General features: G+C 43.5%; 2 protein-coding genes across 2 annotated transcripts in view; one reads left to right on the plus strand and one right to left on the minus strand.

The window, feature by feature from the left end:
- Window positions 1-1267: 1267 nt before the first annotated feature.
- Window positions 1268-10998, minus strand: DENND10 (DENN domain containing 10). The gene is made up of 9 exons (XM_062635304.1): window positions 10930-10998; window positions 10160-10356; window positions 8860-8939; window positions 7190-7338; window positions 6887-6998; window positions 6452-6552; window positions 5186-5293; window positions 4283-4377; window positions 1268-3601 (listed from the first exon to the last, which is right to left on the minus strand). The coding sequence occupies exons 1-9, from the start codon at window positions 10973-10975 to the stop codon at window positions 3425-3427; spliced, it is 1065 nt and encodes a 354-aa protein (XP_062491288.1). The 5' UTR covers window positions 10976-10998; the 3' UTR covers window positions 1268-3424.
- A 3735-nt stretch (window positions 10999-14733) lies between these two features.
- EIF3A (eukaryotic translation initiation factor 3 subunit A) overlaps window positions 14734-24672 on the plus strand; it is a 34614-nt gene continuing 24675 nt past the window's right edge. Inside the window, exons 1-5 of the mRNA XM_062635306.1 lie at window positions 14734-14896; window positions 19002-19192; window positions 19391-19527; window positions 22614-22777; window positions 24096-24295. Coding sequence (XP_062491290.1) covers window positions 14848-14896; window positions 19002-19192; window positions 19391-19527; window positions 22614-22777; window positions 24096-24295 — 741 coding nt within the window. The 5' untranslated portion in view covers window positions 14734-14847. The remainder of the gene's footprint in view (window positions 14897-19001; window positions 19193-19390; window positions 19528-22613; window positions 22778-24095; window positions 24296-24672) is intronic.

The raw sequence follows: 24672 nt of genomic DNA on the forward strand, positions 1-24672 counted from the left end.
TTGAAATTGAGGAATATGACATGAGGCTTCCATGTCTCTTTAATGGAGCTTTAATATAATAAGATCAGCTACTCCCATGTTAGGAAATAACCAGATCAAAGCATTTCCCCAGCTGGAGCTGTGTTAGCCCCAAGCCTCTAACACAGCCATGCTGTTCTTCCCTGTGAGCCATAGGGGTGGAGGAAGGAAGGAAGGAGGGAGGGAGGCAGGCAGGGAGTCCTGCACTGCAGCTCCTTCCCCATCAGATAGGGAACAACATGCTACAGGCTGCACAGCACGGCTCAGGAAGCAGCTGTTGCCCAGGCTTTGGAGTCTCACATCATTTGGCAGCTACAAGGAATGACCTCACCTGACCAAAGATCCCTCTAAGTCCAGCTGCTGCCAAGGGAGAGGTGTAAGGCAATGTGAGGCAGCTGTGGAGTTCCCACACAGAGCTTTGATTTTTATCTAGCAATGAAGCTGCTTCAAATATCACCTCACAACACACTAGTGACAAATCCTCATTAGCTCTCTTGGCAGCAGGCAGAGGCTGAAAGCAGAAGCAGCTTTCAGTAGTTCTATGACTGTTTATGCTGCTCCCCATGGCAAGCCTTTGCCTTGTTCACCATCTACCTTCCAATGTCTGCAAGCATAGTGAAGTTATACTCCAGCTAGCACAAGAGCTGGTTCATGTGGGCAGAGAGTGAGGCAGTGCTCAGGGAGCACCTTTTGCCTCAGCTGAGGAAGGAGCAGTGCCACAATTTTCACTTGAATTCAAGGCTTTCAACTATTATACACCCCTTTTGGAGGCGTGTCTCACAGCAGGTCGACAGGAACCATTATTCACTATTTTGTATTTATCGGGAACAGAAAGGCAGTAGAACATGAAGGTATGAATGAAAACTTCATTTTACACAGTCTCTGCTTCAAGGAGGAAGAAGAAAGGATGTCATCTGTGTCATCTGACTGCAAAACCAGCAACTGCACACAGTCTCGTTGGACACATCCTGGGGAAAGGGAAGTGAGAAATAAGTAGAAATCCTTCCCTCTCCTGACCCTTCAGATTTTCCTATTCTAAAACTTTCTGAGAGGAAACAGTGTCAAAAGTCATTAAGAAAACACAGAACAAAAAAACACAGATGACAAAACTGGTTGAACATGTAGTAGTCCATTTCCAACCTCCTTAACATCAAGCTGTAGCTTGACCCCAGTATTGCCAAACTAAGAGCTGAGGCCTGTGACTCAGTGCTCACAGCTATCCAAGAATAAATTTACATAAATTAAAGGATAGATTATTCAGGGTTCTTTTAATAGGCATGAGCATGCTCTGAGTCCAGTTCCTTAAGTGCAAAATCATATTTCATTGGTTTCACACACAACAGATCTACCATAAACCAGAGATTTTCAACTGGAACGTTTCCAAACCAGAAAGCAAACCAGGCATTCAACGTTTAGTCTGTAACTGAGCTTCTCTGCTTTTTGTGGTTGTCTCTTAACAGCCAAACCACCTTAATGATACACCTGAAGGCTTTCCGTTAAGAAACTGAATTTCTCCACAGTTACAAGGTGGTGGTAAGACTGAAAGTGTACTCTGCTTTTTCTTGGCTAAAGACTTCCAAATAAGCCCTGACTGGAATTTTCAGCATCATTTTGCAGTTCTGCTCTTCCAACTCTTGTAAAAGTCTCAAACCAGAAGCAGCAATATTAGAGAAACCATTAAGAAAAAGCATTAATGAGCAACTGGAGAAAGAAAAGCTGCAGAGCACATACAGGTAACCAAAGGACTACAGAATTCTTCTCAGAAGGAAAAAGGCACGTGCTTCTGTGTTCAGGATTTTAACTGCAGAGGGAGTGTTTAACGTAGGATTTTAGACCCCTGAAAATAGGGGGTTATTCTGAAGCACTTCATTTACTGACTGCAATAACACCATTTTCTATATGGATGCCACGTTCCTTAATCACATTCCAAAACAGATTTTCTTCACGTATCACACATAGCAAAAGACACCCCTGTTTTCAAACCAGCTGCACATGGTTAGTGAGGAGTTCTACCAGTTTCAGAATAGCAAACATCCAGCTATTTAACAATATAAATATTGATTACTAAAGTTTTAATCCTAAGTATAAAAATCTCTATGTAAAACCACATGCTATCTGTACAAAGGCCAGGAAAAGGATTGTTAAACCAAAGTGCTACTGCAGAATCGACTCATTTGTTGTGGCCATTTCTGAAGGAATACGGATTGTTTGGCTCAGTATTTCCCTACAAAGACTCTAAGTTCTTCTCAGAAGATTACAGAACAGTTAGTTTCAGGCTGCTCAATGAAAGAACAATAAAAACCTCTTGAGTTATGGCTACACAACCAAACAAGTAGGCAAATTTTAATTCCTTCTAAACTATCTTCCAGTTTTCACTATTACTTCAAAAGTTTCCATCTAGATTTAGTCTACACAGAGCACCATCAGATAGTACCTGTGTTACAGCTCAAGCAGTTTAAGAGGCTGAGGTTCTACTTGTGGTACCCAACCATTTGAACATCACTAGTCCATTAGGCTTTAACTCATCTGGTTTTCTGTCAAAAGGATCAGAGATGAGTGGCCAGGTATCTTCTCAGCTGAGAACACCAATTTCTTACATGACTTCAGCTGTAAAGCTGTGCTTGTCTGTGATCCCCTCCCCTAAGGAAGCCCCATGTTACATCCTGTTCTCTTCTCCCTCCATTAGAGGCATGGGAAGGAGTGAAAGGGGAGAAAACTCTAAGGCAAGAGTTCAAAAGAGGTGCCCAACTCCCACCTGAGCTTTAAAATACCTCTTCCTTTATATACTAAGGCGATCAGATCAGATTTTCCCAGGCATCTTTTTTTACATCTTGACACTTTCAAGTAGAAAGAAGAGAACTCATCCATTTATTTGGGATTTCCAGGTATGCAGCAGTCCAGAGCAAAGGCAGAATCTGATAGGCTCACATACCTGGAAGCCCAGAATGAACACTCAGCCCAACTGCACGTTCAGTGTACCCCTGGGCAGAGACCAGCACATCCAAACTGCACTAGATTTACACCCGCAGCCTGTGTTCCAGGCCCCAGGAAGACCAGTCAGAGCTGTCTGACATCTGAAACCTGCAGGACAAACAGCCATTATAATCATGTCTGGCACAGCCTGGACACACAGAGGCCCGTGTCACTTGTATATACACTCATGTCCTGATATGAAATACAGGAGCCATATATATAAAGTTATACTTGGGAAAGACAATGACATCAGGAATGTTCCCAAATATGCCTCCATATGTTCCCAGTCAAGCTCCAATATTCTGCATTATCATGGTAAATATGACTTCACTCTTACACCTTTAATTTTTCCATATAAAATATCAGGGATACCTAGCTGTATGGCAAAGACGGTATTTTGGAATTGGTCCATAAGACTGAAGTGCATCAAAAATCAGATTTTGAGCATTTGTTCAGCAGCTGCTAAATGAAACAGGAAGTTTTCTGTAGCTGGTGGAAATCGCTTTTGTTTCAGAGCCTCAGAGTTCAGGGTTGGTTTTTCATTGCCATCAGAAGCTTCAGTAAGCGAGGCTAAAGTAGCCAGGATTTCTTTTGTCTTCAGAGAAATCTCCTTGAAAAATAGAAAACCAAGCAATGGTGTTAGGAATTCTAATGTTTTAACATACACGTATTAAAAAACCTCAAAACCCCAAAAAATCATACAGATTAAAAATAAAATACTGATAAAGAGTGAATTTTAAATAAAGATCCCATTTATTTTAAGGCAAACTTGCAACAGCTCTGTGTGTGATGCTGAATAAAAGGAGCACAGCCTCCCCACAGGCTCAGCCTCTCCACAGGCTCCTCTCACTGGCCTAACTGAGCTCTTTTGATTAAGCTGCTCAGTTGTGAATGTCTAATGATCTATTAGATATTGGATACATCACAAAAATCAGGCTTTAAAGCTGAGAAGCTGTATCTCAGTAGGACTTTTTTCAAAGGTATTGACAATGCTATTGACAAGGTACTGAGCAAAAGACATGCTTTGTAGAATAAACCTGGGAAACTAATTTTATTGACGTCTTTTAGAATCAATACAATATCTGAAGTGTATTCAGCAATGTGGTTACCAAAGAGGTAATATAAAACAAGTCATCCTTAAAAACTTGTATGAAGAATAAAAATGCTCATTTGTACAAAGGCAGAGGGCAGGAGATATTAATTCTCAGGGACAATCTGTCTCCTCTCCCCCCCTTCCACGAAGATTTAGCAATAACAGGAATTTAACTTAATTTAAAATTCCAATATTAACCTTAATGACTTGGCTGTCTGACTTCTCTGGGTCTTCTGCAGACTGAACAATTAGTTGTCCGATTTCTTTGTGAAGTTTTCCCATTGTCATTGCCTCTGGGTAAGGAAAATAACAAAGCACACATTCACACAAAATCACCATTCCTGTGGGATCTAGAAATGTGTATGAATAACAAGCCAAAGTAAGGAGTCTTCTTCATGATTGATGTTTGAAATCTAGCAGTAAAGGCAGTAATCTGTTGTACCAACAGCCATGCCAGCATAGGCAACCTGTCTACACCTAAAGTGGCACTAAGCAAGTGATGAGGACCAGCAAGGTGACAAGCAACATACAAGCTTTGCTTTCACATCATCCCCAATCTCCAAGTATTTAATACACCGCAATTCTAAAGACTCAGGTGATGTCTCTGCATTCAGCTGAAAGTCTCCTCCATGTAACTGTCTGACATGGATGTTTTGAAATCTCAACTGTACATTTCATAGAATCACAGAATGCTCTGGGTTGGAAAGAGCCTTAAGGCCATCTAGGTCCAACCCCCTGCCATGAGCAGGGATGCCTCACCCTAGACCATGTCACCCAAGACTCCTTCCAACCTGTCCTTGAACACCACCAGGGATGGAGCATTTACCACTTCTCTGAGCAACCCATTCCAGTGCCTCACCACCCTCACAGTAAAGAACTTCCTTGTATCTAACCTGAACTTCCCCGGTTTAAGTTTAAACCCAAGTCTTTCACCAGTCTTCCAGGGTGTCAATAAAATTGAAAGACAGAAGCTTACATGTTGACTTTTCAGAACCTGGATGGAAGAAGGATCAAGAATCCTTGACCTGCAGTGAGGCTGAGCAATTACTATCAACTCTGGAATTAAAGGTCTCTAAATCCAAACTATAAAATGCAACCAACCTTTGACTAGGGGGGAAATGGTGATCTCACTATCTGCCAAATTCACATACACATCGTAGAGGTCTGGTCTACTGTTCACTTCAGAATCTGTGAATCCAGCAATGTAACCTAGGGAGCAGAATTTTGGCAAGATTAGGATCTTCACAAACAAAACCAAAACATGGCAGAAAACCACAGTCCTAATGTCTGTTCTGAGAATATCTGACATGATACATATTGGACCCAGGAGGTTGCTCTCTTCACATTATCAATCATTTAACAAGCATGTCCAGCAGAAGCTTAAAAATCAGCCTCTAAAATTGCCTTGAACTAACACTAATTGCAGTATAAAAAGGTTATTGATTTGACATTTTAAATTCTCTCCCTACCCTGCTATTAAAATTATTCATTTGCAAATGAAAATGTCACTGAAGCTCCTCTTTAAAAGAATCTGAATTCTGGAGCTCCTTGTCACTAAGTCAGTATTAGACTGGAACAGAGGAATGAACACAGCAGATCTTCTTATTTATAGCATGCCAGGGGAGCAAACTTAGAGCAGCTTTTCTCTGTGGAAGATGTTCTGAGAACTGAAACAAGCACTGTTGGTAATGCAGATGAAATACTGAAGAAGAGTAGTCTTCTTGCTCATTACTCTGTGTAGAGAAGCCTCTTACTTGTCACATTATGTGTCATGCTAATCTTTGCATACACCAAAGGCCTCTTCCTGGATTATAAATTAAGTACTATGCACACACAGCATTGTGTCACACAGATCAAACTCCTACAGAGATGGTCAAGTCTACCTGTGAGCAGGAGCCAGACAATTCACTGGCAGCAGTCAGAATAAAAATATAGAACTTAAAGAGTTAGAAACTGGGAAAAAAAAAAAAAAAAGAAAAAAAGAGGAAAAAACCTAAAATTGAGTTACTGGCTCTACATAGAAGTTGGGTACTAAAGTACCTTATCTAAAGTGAGCTGCTTCTGTTCAGCAGTGAGACATTCAATCCCTCTGATCTCAACATCAGAAAAGTCTCAAAGCTGCTTTGCACCTGTGATGAGGAGTAGACTGATGCAGATCCAACACAAAACACCAGATTAACTACTCATCTTCTAACACACCGGGTTAGTCCATTTGCCTTTTCTAAAGAAAATGATGCTGTTTAACTTGGAACAGTAGCATTAGCAGCAAAATAACTGTATTTCCCCACCCAAAGAGCACTGGTGCAAGAACTTGCAGAAATAGAAACTGAATTAAGTTTTATTTTTTGATGAATAAATTCTTCCTACCTGTGCAGGCTTTTAAGGCTTCCACTTCCTCCTCATTTAGATGTACATATGAATGAAGAATTGACCAGTCTTGCCGATGCCACACTAAAGCGGGCAAAGTCCTGGGGAAATTAGGTTGACACTTGACACATTTGTATGCATTATAGTTTCATAATATTAAATGCATAAGGAAGAACTAGTCTGGTTAGGTCTCGTTTGGCATGTAGATACATGAATTAAAGAGATTTCTACTATCAGTGCAAGCAGAGCTTATGGTGCATTCTACAGTTAAACTTCTCTGAGCTGACAAAAACATGACTAAATGCTTAAGAGGAATGTATCACTATTCCAATAAACAGGTTTAAGAAAGCTTTTCTCCTTAAAATATGGGCATTTCTCTCAAAGAAGGTTCAAATATGTTGGACTTTTGAGGGTGGGTAGGGATTGATAAAGTACCTGGTAAACTCCTGAATAGCTTCTATTCTAGGATGGTACACTACAATTCTCTTCTTTAACATCAGTGCTGTATACAAGATAACTGTTTCCATTCCAAACTGAGATACTATATCTAGGAAAGAAGGAAAAATATTTTATAGAAGACACACATGCTGATGTTATCATTTGTTTTTTTGAAGAAGCTTAATGACAACAGCATGGATAATACTGTTGACACTATTTACTTGAAATGCACATGAAAACTGGAGTGTATTTTATATAGTACAAAAGAAATCAGAAGAGAGACTTTGGGTATTAAATAACCTTTGATGGAACCAGCGAGATAAGCCTTCCGAGCATCAAAATCCTTGCTGAGGAAAGATCCGTTTTCTTCACTTTGGCAGATGCCCTTTGTAAGGACTGCAATGTAACTCTCCATCATCTTAACTGGACTTCCGTGCTTCAGGTAGATTCTGTGTGAAAAGAAGAGAGTCTAGTGTTCTGATTGCAATCAGTACCAGCAAATATATGAATATAAAAATCAAACCACAGTATCACAAATAGCAATGTTATTGCCAAGAATTCTTATTCTGCACACCTGTTGAGATTTTAAATACTAAGCTAGAAGTCTTACAACAGGCACCCAAAACCACGTCTGTGTTTTAGGGTAAAAAACTTTCCTGTATTTTCATTTAAGCTTCTATTTGATGAAAGGACCAACAATTTACCAACATAGAAACAGGACAAAGGAGTAAGCATGTGTCCAGGATTCTTTGCAGACTTGCAAGGTACCTCCTTTATGAAAAAGCAACTACTACAGTAACCCCTATTAGTACATGCAGCCCATGTCACCAGGTAAGTTTTATACTCTTGACCCATTTTTAACATTAGACATTCTTCTGTACTCTTTGTTAAATGACCAAAGAAAAATATAAACATGTCCTTGATACCAATTTAAAATAAAATAAAACCAACACAAAACAACCACACACCAATACGCCCCATGTGCTTTTAGCTATCTCACAGACAGCAGAGAGACAACATAACCTACTTTACATGTTAAGGTACTTCAGAAGCAGCACTGAAGCTCTGAACTATGTATTTCCCTTATAAGCTTTAACACAAAGCTGTGTCACATCTGAAACTCAGTTATGTTTAGAGGATTCCATCCTGGATTTGGAAAGAAGTACTAGCTGATAGATTAGCATAAATGTGATCCACAATGAATGTAAGTATTTCATGTAGCAGTGAAAACCAACAACCTCAGTTCTTCCTTACCCTAACAGGACTGGTAAGCCTGACAGCATACCAAATACATACAATAACCTTACAACTGCATTTAATTAACTGCAATATCTCAGGGAACATTCTCAGTATCAAAAGCCAGGACCCAACTAGCTTGGGAACTGAAGGAAAAGCAAAGAAAGATGCAGAGAAAAAGATCATGAGAATGGGGACATGGAGGAAAGTGAGGAGACAAGGGAAGACAGCAGTCTGGTAGGAAGAGGAAGGAAGACACAAGCCACAGACCTCAAGATGCAGAGGGTTCTCATTTTCCTACAGAAAAAGCAAAAGCATCCCCAGATGCAGTGGAGGTCAGAGGAGCTACAAGAAATATCTTTAGTGAAGATGTTATGAATGGATGTAAGCTGCTGACTGTACACATGGTGACCTCTGACTACACAGTGACCTCTTCCCAAATGTTTATACTTTGTAAAAGTATGCTCTCAGAGAAAACTAGTAGGTGGGTGGTGGTGTGTGGCTGCAGAAGACATTAAAGCCTACTGGGCATCTGACTTTAACCCAATGCTTACTGCATGAACTCAAGTTAAACTCAGATCAAGGATCTATAGAATGGGATCCACAGTTTATAGGACTGAGATACCAGCAGATTGTTAGACCAAATGCAAACCCAACACAATGCAACTGAATCTTTCGCTTTAGCAACACCTCAACATGCACACAGCAGTATCTCACAACAGCTTTATACAGACCTACACAGTATCCTAGTGAAAGCTGCGTATTTCTCTGGGTTGAAGTCTTTGGCCATCAGAACAATGGAGAAGTGAGTCACCTGGGTAAAACACACACGAAGGAAAACAGAGCTTATATAATGACCCCATATCAACAGTCTTTTTCACATTATTGAGCTTCCTACAGTACTCTGTCAGGGTGTTTCAACTAACACCCAAAAGTGAGCAGTAGCAGCAGATCCAAGTCATTAACTGCAGAAAAGGCCTGGTTAAGGGGTTTCTGATGTGACTCATTTCCACTGAGTCAGCTCTAGTACATACTATCTTTTGCTTAATCTGCTGTCCAAAAGTTGCTTTTCTTTAATCTCATAAGATTATTTTGAAGAGAGATATTTCTCTTCCCCACAGCAAGTAGGAAACTTCCTGAATTTGTTGCCAAAGGAGGCCACGGAGGAAGACAGCATCAATACGTTTAAAAAGAGACTGGAAAAAAGAAACCATGGATTGCAGGCCCACAAACAGAAATACTCTTAAACCTCCTTAATCCACTGATTGTGGGCAGGCACAATGTAAGGCTAAAAGTGTGCATGGAATGACCAGCCTCACGTGTCTAACTCAAATAGCATCTCCCACTGTTTGAGACAGCACTCGGACACATTGTGTTACTAATTTTTTTTACATCTTTAAGGTTCATGGAAGAAAGGCAAGCAACATTCTGCTGTGGGCATGCTAAATTACCACATTATCCTCCTACTAAACAATACAGCATGAACTATGAACCTTGAATAAACAGAATTTAATGATCTTCGTAACAGGGAAGTAGAGAAGATAAAAGCATATCCGTAGTCTTCCAGTTATCAATGCAGTGGCAAAGAAAGTACCTATGCAACTCAACCTTTTAAATAAAAAAACCATTAAGTCTTGTACAAACAAGGTTTTTGGACAGTATAAAAGACCTTTTGTAGAAGATTTTTGGGGGTGGTGGTTTTTTTTTTCTGAAAAAAAAAAAGAAACCAAATGCTGAACTTGAAACTCGAAGTAATTAGAAACAATAGCATAGAATAGCATTACCATTTTAATGCAAAGACTCTATACTGGGTAATGAGTATCTCAATCCTTCTGCAATTCCATCCAGTATATGACTGGGTGAAAACTGAAACAAGTGGATTAGTTAGCTGGGTAAAAGCTGCATTTGTGAGCACACAAAACCTCAAATACCTTCGCTTCCTCATAGCATACAACAGGAAACACTGTTTAAACTGCCAGAGGAAGCTCTGCAGAAGCCTTCCCTCTACTGAAAAAACAGCTGGCCAAGTCCTACCTTTTTCAAGGCTGGAGAATCTTGAACTTCCACAGTTGTGATGTAGAACCACGACCTTTTATACTGCCCAAATACAAAGGTATGAAGCAATTTGTTTTCATCTGTAAGGCAGCACTTTCGCAGCAACAGACTCCTCAGTTCAGCTGTTATGGACGGATAACACCAAACCCACAAAGCATCTCCATTGGTGTCTTTTTCTATGGTGGAAAGATGTTCACTGTGAGAATGCCAAACAGCAGCAAGGAAGTAAATCGATGGGTTAATCAGGTTTGTTTCCTGGAATTCGATTAAAATTCCACCTTATCCTGACCCTAGATATCCAGTTCTGCCACTACGGTTTAAACTGCAGAGCAGCACTTGTGCTACGAGTTTTAAGTGTTAATAAACATCCCCTCTTGACCTGCTTCATGAGGCCAAGTAAGCGCCAGCAGTGTGAACAGGCATTCCTATGAGCAAGGTATTGACAAGCAAGCACCCAGACCAGCTTATTTATGATCTCTCCCCCTTTTCCTATTTCCTATTTCACACAGAAACCCCAGAAGCAGTGAATTCAAGGCACTTTGCCCGAGTTGTGCACGGTTTAGCTCTGTAACAGGCAGACCGAGCCCCCACCCCTTGGCACAACCTCAGGCTGACAGCGCCCGGCCGGGACAGGCCCTGCTCGGCGGGCCACCACTAACCAGCACCCCCCCGCCGACCCCTGGCCCCGGGCCGGCCCTCCCGGCAGCCCCCCACGCCCCAGCGCGTCCCCGGCCCGGGCGGGCCCTCACCGATCAGCCCCACGGCCAGCAGCAGCTGCGGCTCCGGCTCTGCCATCTTCCCACCCCGGCCCCGCCGCCTTCCGCCCTCCGCAGGCCCCGCCCCGCCCCGCCCGCCGCACGTCCCCTCAGCGCCCGCCGCCATTTCTGAGCCCTCCCCTAAGCGAGGGTGCAGACCCTGCCTATGGGGAATGGGATCCGAAAGGAGAGGGTCTGAGGGCAGTTGCTTCCCGATGTCACGGCCAGAAGGTGAACGTAGCCATGAAGAACGGCTGCAGTCACAGAACCACAGAATTCCAGACGGGTTTGGGTTGGAAGGGACCTTAAGGCTCATTCAATGCCAACCCCTGCCACGGGCAGGGATACCTTCCACTAGAGCAGCTTGCTCCAAGCCCCTGTGTCCAACCTGGCCTTGAACACTGCCAGGGATGGGGCAGCCACAGCTTCTCTGGGCACCCTGTGCCAGCGCCTCAGCACCCTCACAGGGAAGAGCTTCTGCCTAAGAGCTCATCTCAGTCTCCCCTCTGGCAGGTTAAAGCCATTCCCCTTGGCCTGTCCCTACAGGCCCTTGTCCCAAGCCCCTCTCCAGCTTTCCTGCAGCCCCTTCAGGCACTGGAGCTGCTCTCAGGTCTCCCCTTCAGGAGCCTTCTCTTCTCCAGGCTGCCCCAGCCCAGCTCTCTCAGCCTGGCTCCAGAGCAGAGCTGCTCCAGCCCTCGCAGTATCTCCGTGGCCTCCTCTGCACTCGCTCCAACAGCTCCCCGTCCCTCTTGTGCTGTTGCCCCAGAGCTGGATCAGGGCTGCGGGGGGGGGGGTGGTGGTGTGTCTCCCCAGAGCGCAGCAGAGGGGCAGGATCCCCTCCCTCGACTGCTGCTCACGCTCCTTTTGATGCAGCCCAGCACAATGCCAGGTCACGCTGCGCTTCTCATCAACCTGCAAGACCTTTTCCCCAGCGCTGCTCTCAATCCAGTCTCCACCCAAATACAGGGGTAATGCACATAAAGGCTGGTTTGTTTCTGAAAGCCAGCCCAAGGAGGTGAGGAACATTCACAGTGCACAATGGCTATTCTGTGTAACCGCACATCAAGTTTATTTGCGAATTAGCCCATCTTATTTTCAAGTTTGGATGAACCTGAATACCACATGCAGAAGCCATAGCATGCTAATAGGCAGAGCAGTCACTGATGAGGAAGAATAAACTTCCAAATTACCTGGGATAATGACAGGAACATCAGAAGTGTCTAAAGAAAATGTGAAGTCCTGGAGATAGGCCAGTCCTGTCAAGGATCACACCTGGATGGGGAACACACTCAAGGGTGTTACACAATTTTCGTAAGGTTAAAACACACATATTCAATATACTTAGCTGCCTTGTAAAAAGAGACATGAGCAGTCAGACCATAAAAGCTGCTTCTGACAGAAAATCATCTTGATTGAAGCCTGGAAAGCCTTCAGGAACTTCAGAGAGATTCAAAACTGGAGTGAGCACCCAAATGGCAAATGCTGCTGTAAACCAGCAGTAAATACTGGGCAGCAAACCTGTGGTTCCCTGCCAGAGCCTGGGTGACCCCACAGAAGACTGCAGGGTATTGGGACAGGCACCGGTGACACGGGCATGGGCAGACAGTGGATGCTGGGAGGTGGTGTCTGGTACTCATCAGACAGACTTTTAAATTAACTTTATAAAGACAAGGACTTGTTTAGCACTATAAATAGCTTAATGAAGACTCTCCTGACTGTACAGCTGTGGTTTGAAACAGAAACAACCAGGCTGCCAGAGACAATTCAGAGTGCAGACAGTACTCAAAATACCATTGTATAAATCAATATGTAGCCTGATGGAGGTCACTGTGTGCAGTACCAGTCACTGGGCCCCAAAGAGGTACCAAAGGACACAAGGACATGCAAAAACTCCCAAGTGAAGAGAGCCTGAAAAATCAAAGTTGGTTCCCTCACCACCATGCTTTTTTACTCTAGAATGGATGCTCATGCAATAGAGTGGAAAGGGATCAGTGTTACATGGATACCCTCATGGTGCTAAAGTTTCCATACAGTGACCGTGTCTTTGTTGTTCTTAGCTTTAACTATCTGGGTTTTAGCAATAAACTGTGAATCATAGAATACCAGGTTGGAAGGGTCCTCAAGGATTGTCTGGTCTAACCTTTCTGGGCAAAGCACGGCCTAGACTGGATGTACCCTGTCCAGCTGAATCTTAAGAGTCCAACTCTGGGGAATCCATCACTTCCCTGGAGAGATTATTCCAACAGCTGATTATTCCCATTGTGAGAAACTTTCCTGTTGTGTGCCAGGAGTAACTTGTGCCCATTACCCCAGATGTAGATACCTGATTTTTGGTTGACCTGATTCTGTGGAATAACGATCACATATGTTGTTGCTTGGGTGGCTCTAGCTGCAGATTACCCAAGTCATTTGGCTGACCTTAATTACGTGGTCCTGTGATTACAAACCAACATTAAAGTTTTACATGTGTTGCATAATGGTTATGAAGCTTTCTAGTGGCCAAGCAAGATGGCTGATGTGAACTGGACGCAAAAAGAAACCAAGTTACGAGAATAAAGAAAGAAATGTACCAAACCAGAAACTCCAAAGACAGGAGCAGGCAGTGTTAAGTAATCACGAATTCATCCTCTCCATCCACCCTCGTGCTTTTTGAAAACTCATACTTGGATATATTTAAGGAACCAGCGTCAGACAGCCAGGTCTGCAGAGGGTCGCAGCTACAGTCACCATGGCATCGATGATGCAGCTGCAGAGGTGCACATTCCTGCCTCACGCGGCGTGCTGTGCGGGTGTTTACTCATCCAAAATAGCCCATTAGTCACCCAGTCACTTGCTGCTGTTGTACTGCGTTTGTTGCCACCATCACAGGAATTTGTGTGTAACTCACATGCACTTATACACCTTCCATTCTCTCTCCTTACACCAATAATCACATCAGTGGCTTTGAACACACTGGTACTAGCAGTTATCACATGTACATTCATTAATATTGCTATTACTATTGCTCTTAAGAGGAATGGCTGAGTTCCTCTCAAAGCTTCCCAAATATTTCAGACTAATGAAACCTTCAGCTGACAGTGACCATGTGCACACAGAAGGGCCTTTCTGCAAGTTCTTAACTGCCTCACAGTACAATTTCTGAACCAGCTCAACAAGTTGTGAAGAGCAAAGACTCAGCCTACTTGATGACTAGTTGCCAAAATCCTAGAATGCTTTGGGTTGGCAGGGACATAAAGCTCATCCGGTTATAGCAGGGACACCTTCCACTAGAGCAGCTTGCTCCAAGCCCGTGTCCAACCTGGCCTTCAACACTGCCAGGGATGGGGCAGCCACAGCTTCTCTGGGCACCCTGTGCCAGCGCCTCAGCACCCTCACAGGGAAGAGCTTCTGCCTAAGAGCTCATCTCAGTCTCCCCTCTGGCAGGTTAAAGCCATTCCCCTTGGCCTGTCCCTACAGGCCCTTGTCCCAAGCCCCTCTCCAGCTTTCCTGGAGCCCCTTTACGCACTGGAAGCTGCTCTAATCGTGAGCTGCTGGTCACGATTCTTTTGCTGCAGCCCAGGACGCGGTTCGCTTTCGCACACTGCCCAGGAAAAAAACCTTCTTCTGCATCGACACAGAGTTACCCCACAGCACGGGATGTCACCGCGGCACCAGCCGCAGTACGGCTCTGCGCTAAGGGCTCACAGAGCGCCCCAGTGCTCCGACCCACTCCGAGTCCATCCCCCAGTGTCGGACACTCCCGACCCGCGCTCCCCAGCCCCACCCGCGCACCGGGAGGGGTTTCCGCTTCCGCCTGCGTCAGTGCGCGCGGGCGCGGGGTTGCCCTCCCTTTCCGGCCTCGCAGGCTGCCTGGCTGGAGCACGGAGCGAGCCGCCGCCGCCGCCGCCCCTGTGAGGAGAGGCCGCCGCCATCATGCCGGTGTACTTCCAGCGGCCCGAGAATGCCCTTAAGCGGGCGAACGGTCAGTGCGGGCTACCCCCCGCTCCACCACCCTCCCGCCGGTTCGCTTCCCCCTTCCACCCCACGCCGCGGCGGGCAGCGTGCGCCGCTTCTCTGCCGCCGGCCGGGCCGGGTCGGGTCGGGTCGTACCCGCCCCCTAAGCCCCTCCGCCGGCCCCAAGGCCCGGCGCCTCCCTGGCGCTGGGGAGAGGCCGCCTGCGAGCGGCGCGGCGCTTCCCTGCCGTGGGGAAAGGGTCGAGGCCTGCCGGCGTCGGCCGCACCGCATGGCGGAGGCGAGGCCCCGGCGGCCTCGGGGAGCGGGTCCGGCTCCGCCTCCCTCTCCCCGACGGGGCCCCTGAGCCGCCCGCGGGGGCAGACTCTGGGTGAAGGGGTGGTCGCGGCGGCGGGGTGTGTGTGCCGAGGGCAGGACGGCCCGGGCTCCGCGGCGCCTCAGCCTGCGTCCCGACGGGAGCTCTCCGACCCGGGATGAGGCTCGCTGCTGGCCCGGGGCTTGGCATGAAGTGTCCGGCCCGCATCTCGGGCAGATCCGGGGTCATTTCAAAACCGGGTCAGATCCCAGGCGGGATCTGCTTTATCCTGTGGACTTCGTGTTTAGGAGTGCCAGCCTTCACGTGGCTCTGGTGAGAATGTAAATGATTAAACTCCTTAAACATTGCGCAGGCTGATGCGTAAGTTTTCCCAGGAATAGAATCCAAAGAGGACAGCGCTGTGGATATCTCTCACAGACTGCCACATACAAAGCTGGACTGGATATATTTATCATCTCTCTCAAGATAATTATAAAGCTTTGACACTTTTTTTTTTTAATAGTATCCTCTTTTAAGCACAAAGCAAAACCATTTAGACCCTCAGTTGTCACAGGGCTGGTTGCAGGATGACACTTGAACACATCCAGAAATTACAGATGGTGTATGGGTCGTGAAATGACAGCTGAAGAGGCTGTGTAGTCTGGGGACTGTACATAATTGAAGTACTATGTATTTTAGCTAGAAAATTTTAACTGAATTACTGCACGTTCTTAGGATTTCCAGTTTAAAACTTATGTAAAAATCATTCCACAAAAAAGATCAAAGATAAAATCAGCTTCAGTCAGCTTCCAAAGATGGAGTTGTATTTTAGCAGTCCTTTTACTGGGAACAATGCACATACAGTATATGAGCTTTATTAAGCTTCTGAATTCTTGGATAGAGTAAGCTGTACTTGGTGAGCCAGTCACATTGCTGGAGCATGGCATTTTATTGTTGCATTGCTGGTATTGGAGACTAGCTTTAAATTCACATCTCTGTTCTGACAAACTGAAGGAGTAGAGTAGAACTGAAGGATCGGAACTGAAAGGAGTGTTCTCTGGACAAACCTTAGCAGTTCTCACTTTGCAGTGTCAAGCCTTGCAAACCCACTCTCACGATGGCCAGGTATAATAAAGGTGTGAGAAGTTGTACCTAAGGCAGATTTTATGTTGCAGGAAGCAGTTTAATGTTAAACCGACGTGTCAAACTGGAGCATTTGGCGAGTTTCCAGAGTTCCAGTGTTTGTGTTTTATAGGTAAGGTTTAGGTGAGCATTTAGCAGCAATTTCTGCTTCAGGTTCTCGGTGTCCTCAACATATGTAGCAGATGTTTGGAAATAAGAAGAGCTTGAATGATTGTAAATAAGTAAAGGTACATTAGAAAGGCTGGTTTTCATTATAAATGGTAAATGTAGGTCAAAGCCAACCCTTAGAGGGCTGGAGCAGTCCTGCTTTGGAGACAGGCTGAGAGAGCTGGGCTGGGTCAGGCTGGAGAAGAGAAGGCTCCTGAAGGGGAGACCTTAGAGCAGCTCCAGTGCCTAAAGGGGCTGCAGGAAAGCTGGAGAGGGGCTTGGGACAAGGGCCTGTAGGGACAGGCCAAGGGGAATGGCTTTAACCTGCCAGAGGGGAGACTGAGATGAGCTCTTGGGCAGAAGCTCTTCCCTGTGAGGGTGCTGAGGCCCTGGCACAGGGTGCCCAGAGAAGCTGTGGCTGCCCCATCCCTGGCAGTGTTGAAGGCCAGGTTGGACAGGGCTTGGAGCAACCTGCTCTAGTGGAAGGTGTCCCTGCCTGTGGCAGGGGGTTGGAACTGGATGAACTTTAAGGCCTCTTCCGACCCAAACCAGTCTGGGATTCTTAGTGTTAATATTTGGCATTGCTTTGTAGTCAAGGTTGTAATGCAACTTTTTTGGGAGTATTATTACAGATACTGAGCTTGCTCTCTTTCAGAGATATTGGATAATGACATCTTCACCTTCTGTAACAATGTAAATTTTCTCAGATAGAAAATTTAGCTTAATTTGGTATTTTGGGGTAGCAGTAGGTGAGTTGTCAGCGTGTATTAGCTAGTTCTTGACCACTTGGAGCTTCAGTTGGTATTTTGAATACCTTTTAGCGTTTTAAGTGGTATAACAGAATGTAATCCTAACAACCATTCAGGACTAAGGCTTTGCATTTAGTCTGTTACAATCTTAGTTTCCATAACTTAAAGTTCCTACTGTGAGGCATGGTGTATTTGAGTCTTCAGGTTCACTTTGTATGTGCTTCTACTTCAGTGTCTGTTAAATTAGCCTTAATTATGTGACTGACTTGTAAGACCTTGCTTTCCCAGAGTTAATGAGAAGTTTCAGAGCATATGAATGCATTTTTTGCTTTGTCCAGTTGTTACTGCCCATGGAGAGCTGTGGTTGGAGCAGCCTGGCCTGGCACTGGCATTGGTGCAAGGTGAAACTTGCCTTTCAAGTTTGTTTTCGGAAGTAAAAAATGGTGAAGCTGATCAGTAATTGTCTCCAAAACAGCACTGAGATAACAGTGTAAATTATGGGATGGAGCATAACTTTATTAATATTACCTTGATGTGTAAAAAAAACAATGCTGCTGAATACTTTAAACTGAATTAGATCTGAATGTAATGCTTGTTTTTGCTGGAAAGGAACTTCCTCATCATATGCAAACTCATTATTTACATAAACTCAGCTCCAGATACATACTGCTCTGATCCTGAAATGAAAACTTTAGCTATGGCTAAAGATGGCTAAAAGATGTATTTTGAAAGCAGCAGCATGGTTTCTGTACTGAGATTCCAAAGGTCCGAAGCTCTGCCTGATGTCTGAGCATCTTGAGCAGGCCCCTGCTTTAATCCCTGGTGCCATAATTTCTTTAGGAATGTAGTGATTTCCAGAGTACAGGGAGTTCTGACTCCCCTCCTCAGCCTGTAAGAGCATATGCATTTGCTTTTACCTGTACTCAACTTCTCTTTATCTTTGAAAGCTGTTTGCTTCCTATTCTGGGTGTTCTTTGATTTGTTTAACTTCTTAAGAGTAGGTTCTGTGCGGTGCCTGTGTGTATACTGGTAGCTGGCTGTGCTGCTTTAGTATTTGCTGGTGAATGGTTTACTGTATTGTACTGAGCAGAGCATGTGGTATTATCAGAGATGGGAGTTGCTGTGGTGCTGAGAGATGCTGTGGTAACAGCAGCTGCTTAGGGAATGAGTAAATGGGGCGCTGCTTTCAGCAGCAGGGCTTTAAAAGATGTCTGACTCTTTAATTGGACTGTAACAGCTTTTAGTGAAACTGCTCTAGAAACTGAATCTCTAAACCACTCTGACGGTCTAGAGATGGTTCTAAAACCAGGAAAAAAATTGAACAAGATTTCTGAGTGAAGTTTGTTTCCTTCTTTTTCCTCCTTTTTTTCTTCCTGGGCAGGACTTTTTTTTAAGCCATTCACTGGATGGTTTACATCTTGTTGAATGATATTGGTACGTCCTGTACTACAAGCCTCATGGTGTGTCTTCCTTGTCCTTCTTGATGTAACTAGCTTGAAAACTGGATGTGTGTACTTTAGTAATATGTATGAAGTGCCCAGTCACACCTTGATGGATGGAGACATCTCTGCTGTCCTGAAATCTTCATGTTAATGGCATTCACTTGCCATTTATGTCATTGAAAGCCACTGTAGTTGCCTTTGCCACCAGTTTTGTTACGGGCAAATAAACCATCAATGAACTTTGATTAGAGTTGATTAAATTCTTTGAAGTTTACACTGTTGAGCATAACATGCATCTTTTGGTTTGCAAATCTTTTACTAACTGGTTTTTACTTCCAGAATTCCTTGAGGTTGGCAAAAAGCAACCTGCCCTCGATGTTCTCTATGATGTTATGAAAAGCAAAAAACACCGAACATGGCAGAAAATCCACGAGCCGATTATGCTGAAATACCTGGAGCTCTGTGTGGATCTCCGCAAGAGCCACCTGGCAAAAGAAGGTCTCTACCAGTACAAGAACATTTGCCAGCAGGTATGGCTTCTATTTATTTATGATTGTATTTATAGCAAGTGTGGTATATGTCAGCTGATAGGAACTAAAAGTAACTGACTGGTTTTGAGTTAGAGCTAATCTGCCTTACAGATGTTCCTGGGTTTGCAGCATTTACGTTTTAAAACTTGCTGCCTGTTGTGGGTGAAAACATCTTCCCATTTTCTGCCTTTGACGTAGGTGAACATCAAATCTTTGGAGGATGTTGTTCGAGCCTATTTAAAATTAGCTGAAGAAAAAACAGAAGCAGCTAAGGAAGAATCCCAGCAGATGGTACTGGACATAGAAGACTTAGATAACATTCAGACTCCAGAAAGGTAGGCGGCCTGTCTTCAAAATGTAGCAATTCAAAGGAAAGCATCCTTATTTTCATGAAAGGTGTTGGCAGTTCAGAGATAAAAAGATGGTGGATTTGAAATGCAATACAAGTGGTGTTCCAGAGGTTCTAAAGGTAGGAAAGCGAGGAATTTTGCATTGAACAAAATCCTGCGTCTGAATAAAGAAAAGTAAAGAAATTAAGGAGTAAAGAACAGAAAACGTAAATACAGTAGGAGCAGTTCTGGGAGTCAGGTATGGCTTTCTGAGGTCTGCTCATGTCTCCCGTCTGTAGTGGTATTGGAGAGTTTGTTACTGAAAGCTGCTCATTACCAATTTAAGGTATAAATGCTATTAATTATATTAGACCAATTTAATTCCTCTATGTAGTAACCTCTGGTCTTTCTGATCACCTAGAGTATGTGCAAACAAAAGGGAATGTTTCTTTATACTGGTTTGGGTAACTGGTAATGGAAGAAAGGGCATAAAAAGTAAATTCAGGGTTCTAATTAATTGGGTGGACAATGAGAACATAGAAGGTAAGGATAAAAGGATCAGTGAATATATCTGCTTTAGGCTGTGGATGGACCTTCATTGGCATGTGGTGCCACGATAGGATAAAACTAGTCTCCAGCTCTGCGAGAAGACATTAGACTATTGTCAGAATGTTGTGTGGGAGAACTTCATAATCTGCTTCAGGCAAAGCGAGTTTAGTTCCAATTGCATGTTTGTGTCTTCAGATGAATCCGTTGATTTAGGAAATGCTCGCATTAACTCCAGTAGTGGAGGTGTGTATGTGGTTACATCTGTGGAAGCGGGTAACAAGGTGGGGATGAAGAAATGTTTTAAAGCACTCCAAATGTGTTTGGAAGATGCCATCTGCCCATATCCTTTAAGAGAAATTAGAAAGTGTAGGGAATAAATTAAAATTTCCTTAAGTCAACCCAAATTAAAGCTTGCAGAAAAAATAGCAAAGGGATCTTCAGCCATAATTGGAGAAATCCAGGGAAAATCGTGGTAAAATTCTAAGGAGAAAGGTTGAGATTAGCTACCTAGGTGTGCTCTGAAGATGAAAGCAGTACTTTGCTACTGATTTTTGTAAGGTTATTGATTCTGGAATAAAGAGGTAGGGTACTTTCCATGCTCTAAAAACCTGAGGTGAGTGAAAAAGTCAGCTTTCTCCTCATGTTGGGTAACAGCATCATTTCTATCCTGGAGTTTTAAAAATACCATCAGATACTTTGGGTACTAAAGCTCTGCAGACACCCATCTGAGCAGACAGCCTATTTTCTCATCATCCATATGTAGAACTGAGTAGTGGTCTGAACAGTTGGTGATGTGTTCTTATCTAGATTGTGATAACATTCAGGTCTTTAGGATGAGTTTGGAAGGAAGGAAGTAGTACATGCAGTTAAAAATCAGATCACATTCAGCACAGGCTTGCCAAAGGGTAGGTGACATCTGATTGTGTTAGAATTTTAGTTGGTAATTTAATGTTTTAGAGTCAAGAAATGCCAGAGATCAGAAATCCAACCTGGGAAAAATCTATTGGTACCATACCAGAAGGGATGTTTGCAGTTTTACTGTAAGGGGACTGAAACATTGCCCAGTATGAAACTGGTGACATGTAATGATGACAGAAGATGGGAATCAAGAGTGAAGTTAGGGGGAATTCTTTCAATTAAAATCTTGGCACAGAAACTGAAAAAGCCAAAGTTGTATCTGGTGATGATGGCAAATTGGAAGAAATTGTCAAAGTGGAGGACATTTAGTCTTGTGTAGGCGACTATGAGGAACAGAGTTATATTAGTCAAGTAGTATGCAGAAAGGCATGGAGTAGAAGGCTGTGGATTTTCATGTGGCTCTGGTAGGAGTTGGGAACTCAATGGCTGCAAAGAAAGGAACATGTTGCAACCTTTTCTTCAGCCTTCAGCAGTTGCTTCAGGATGGCAATGCCAGTAATGTTATTTCAAGTGCCTGGGCAGTCTTTGTTACAGAGGAATCCTACCGATAGACATTGAAGATTGACTGACCTCTCTTTTCCTTGCTCTCTTTTATATAACTGAGGACTAGAAAATGTGTCTTTCCAGTTACACTTCTTTATCTGAACAACCACAGTTTCTGTAGTGGTTTTTAGGTCCTGTGTTCTACACTTGTACTTTTTTGCTGGATTCACTGCTTGATCTGTTGGAGAAGGCACTGGTGAAATATCATCTTTCATATTGTATGTAGTGCTAGGGCTCAAGGAAGTAAATTAGAACTAGAAGCAGTGTGGTAGAAGAGAGTTACAGGAGTTGAGAGTTTGTATTAGAAGCATAGTTCAAAAAGGATTTTACGAATGAACGGAAGATGATTCATTTTAAACTTGTCATGCTGGGTGGTCTGGTTAGCAGAAAGGGATCATGTGGGACATGGAATTTGTCTCAGTGTCTCAGGAATCCTTTCCAATCTTGTATTTCTGTGAATGAGGGAATACAGCTGTGGCCACTAAATGCAAGGTTATCACATCTTCTGGCATCTTTAAGCATCTTTTTCATGTCAGAATTTTTAAAGGATTTGATGCTTTAATGTAGATACTCTACGTTTTGATGTCTGCAGGTTGTAAGGCACACAATGTTTCTATGTCATATGTCAATAAGAAATGAACTCTCTCTGGCAGCATTGCTGGTGACAGAAAGGAAGCTTCAGCAAGTGGGAAGGCGTCTGAGTAGACAAACACTTCAAGTGATACTTGAATCTAACAGACATGCAGTGAAAATCCTGGAGTTAGTTTCCTTCAGCTTTAGAGTGAGGGATGCAAAAGCTCCTGATGTCTCTTACCTCTCTGGAGCTTGTACATGGCAGTCATACATGCAGGTGCCAAAGTTTAAAACTTATCAGCAAGAAAAATTATCTACATGCTTTAAAGGAAAAGGGAGAAGTCTGAGGGACCAATTGGAAAATAGACTGTGCAGCAGAACTAGCTGTTCGCATTTGTGCAGTCTCACCTTGGATCTTGATAAGAAAAATTGGTGAGGATTGTGGAGAATAAACCACTTACTTTTCTTTGGGTTTTTCCACCCCCTTTATCTCCTTGCCCCAACTGTAGTGTTCTTTTGAGTGCTGTGAGTGGAGAAGACACTCAGGATCGTACTGACCGCCTGCTTTTGACACCCTGGGTTAAATTTCTGTGGGAATCATACAGACAATGTTTGGATCTTCTCCGAAATAATTCTCGAGTGGAACGCCTTTACCATGATATTGCGCAGCAAGGTAAGTCACGAGATGGAAACGTAAAGTATAATGAGGTCAAGAACTTCTGTATTTCATTCTGTAAAGGTAGAAAATGAATGGTTATTTCTATCTGGATATTGGAAATAGGTTAACCTCTCAGGTCTGTGTAAGTACACACATATTACTCTTAAAATTAGATAGGTTCCTAAAATCATTCAGGTTTCTGGACGCTCTTGTAACAGAAATTGTGAGGAAAGTTGTTTTTTTTTTCCAGGACATACTGAGAATATGGGAATTACTGGTGCTGTGTCTTTATTTTTTCTAACTTACTGATCAAAATTAGTCATGTTTTCACTTTATCCAGAATGGCAGATGTGTCTTCCATTAATGTGTTCTGTGGCAGGTACCTTCCAAAAGGAGTGCACACAAAAGGGTACTTTTGTGTAAAATCATGATGCACTTTTAATTTTGACACAGGTGTAACTTAGGAAAATCCTATGCAGAAGGTAATAGGACAGAGCCTTGTGTGATTTTTATCTGGCTTTCTGTAAAAAGTGACCTTAGAAGAATGGATACTTACATGTTTGTCTCTTCTTAAGAGTGAGAGATGAGCAGAAAAATGTTTTCTTTTGTATGTATAACTTGCGGCTCTGTATCTTTGAAGAAGAGTCTTAGATTTTTAACTCTGGATCCATATTTTGCAAGTACATTAGGAAGGATGACTGTGAGATGAGTTCTGGGTAATTTAATGTATTGAAGTCTTTGTGCTGCAGTGTTAAGACTTCTTTCTGTGCCTGTTTCTGGTAGCGATACCTTAGAATATTCAGAGGGAGAATGGCAAAGTGAAAACAGATTTTTGAGAGGAGTTACAGGAACAAAGACAGTTTTGGTTTTCCTGTGTCATTTCCAGTCATTTGAAAGCTTCATTTACCTTCAGCATCTTTAAATGATTTGAGAATTATTTTCCCTATATTTTACAAAGCCCAAAACTGAATTCATGCCATTTACAGAATTTCATTTGCACTTAGCTCAAAACAAAAGCTGGGATCCCTGCTTAAAACAGAACATTTTAAAGAAACTCAAAGTATTCCCTTTACTCTGTCAGGTTAATTATGTGGAAGCATCTTAATTTTTTCAGGTCAAAATGGAAGTGCTCTGCATTGTCACTAACTCATGTGTGACAGATTGCATCTTCTTTTGTACGTTTTTGAGTTGTAAATGAAGATTGTTCAAATGTGCTGCTTTACCTACTTGAATCCCATTCACAACTACCACAGAGTTACCACTTAAGGTCTTTTCTAACCCTAACCATTCTATGATTACTGAGCATGCTTACTTTATCTTGTTCGTTTTGCAGCTTTCAAGTTCTGCCTGCAGTACACACGCAAAGCTGAGTTCCGTAAACTCTGCGATAACCTGCGGATGCACCTGGGGCAGATCCAGCGTCATCACAACCAAAGCACAGCAATCAACCTCAACAACCCTGACAGCCAGTCCATGCACCTGGAGACCAGGCTGGTGCAGCTTGACAGTGCTATCAGCATGGAGCTGTGGCAGGTATGCAGCAGGGCTCCTGTAATCATGCTCTAGACTACACCCTTTCCAGAATCTGTTCCACGCAGATCATGTTTCATGGTATATACTCCAAGGTAAAGACAGAATAAAAGCTAAAGACTAAAGTTTTAGTATCTAGAATGTGGTACTGCATGCATATTGAATACATAGTCTGATGTACTTGGAGTACTGTGGGCAGTTCTGGAGTCTCAACATAAGGAGGACATGGAGCTGTTGGAGCAAGTCCAGAGGAGGCCATGAGGATAATCAGGGGGCTGGAGCACCTCCTGTGTGAAGACAGTCTGAGAAGGTTGGGGCTGGAGGAGAGAAGCTGCATGGGTACCTTATAGCAGCCTTCCAGTGTCTGAAAGAGGCCTACA

The sequence above is a fragment of the Pezoporus occidentalis genome, unplaced genomic scaffold (assembly GCF_034315485.1).
Source record: "Pezoporus occidentalis ecotype Australia unplaced genomic scaffold, CSIRO_AGI_Poc_V1 ctg45, whole genome shotgun sequence".
Classification (NCBI taxonomy): Eukaryota; Metazoa; Chordata; class Aves; order Psittaciformes; family Psittacidae; genus Pezoporus; species Pezoporus occidentalis.

What these genes read in the sequence shown, in the direction of transcription:
- DENND10 (XM_062635304.1), bottom strand. Translation starts at nt 10,975, where the DNA reads ATGGCAGAGCCGGAGCCGCAGCTGCTGCTGGCCGTGGGGCTGATCG. An exon ending in GCTGGCCGTGGGGCTGATCG is followed by an intron (nt 10,357 to 10,929) that starts GTGAGGGCCCGC and finishes TTTCCACCATAG; the next exon opens with AAAAAGACACCAATGGAGAT. An exon ending in CATTTCCCCCCTAGTCAAAG is followed by an intron (nt 4,378 to 5,185) that starts GTTGGTTGCATT and finishes TTCCTTACCCAG; the next exon opens with AGGCAATGACAATGGGAAAA.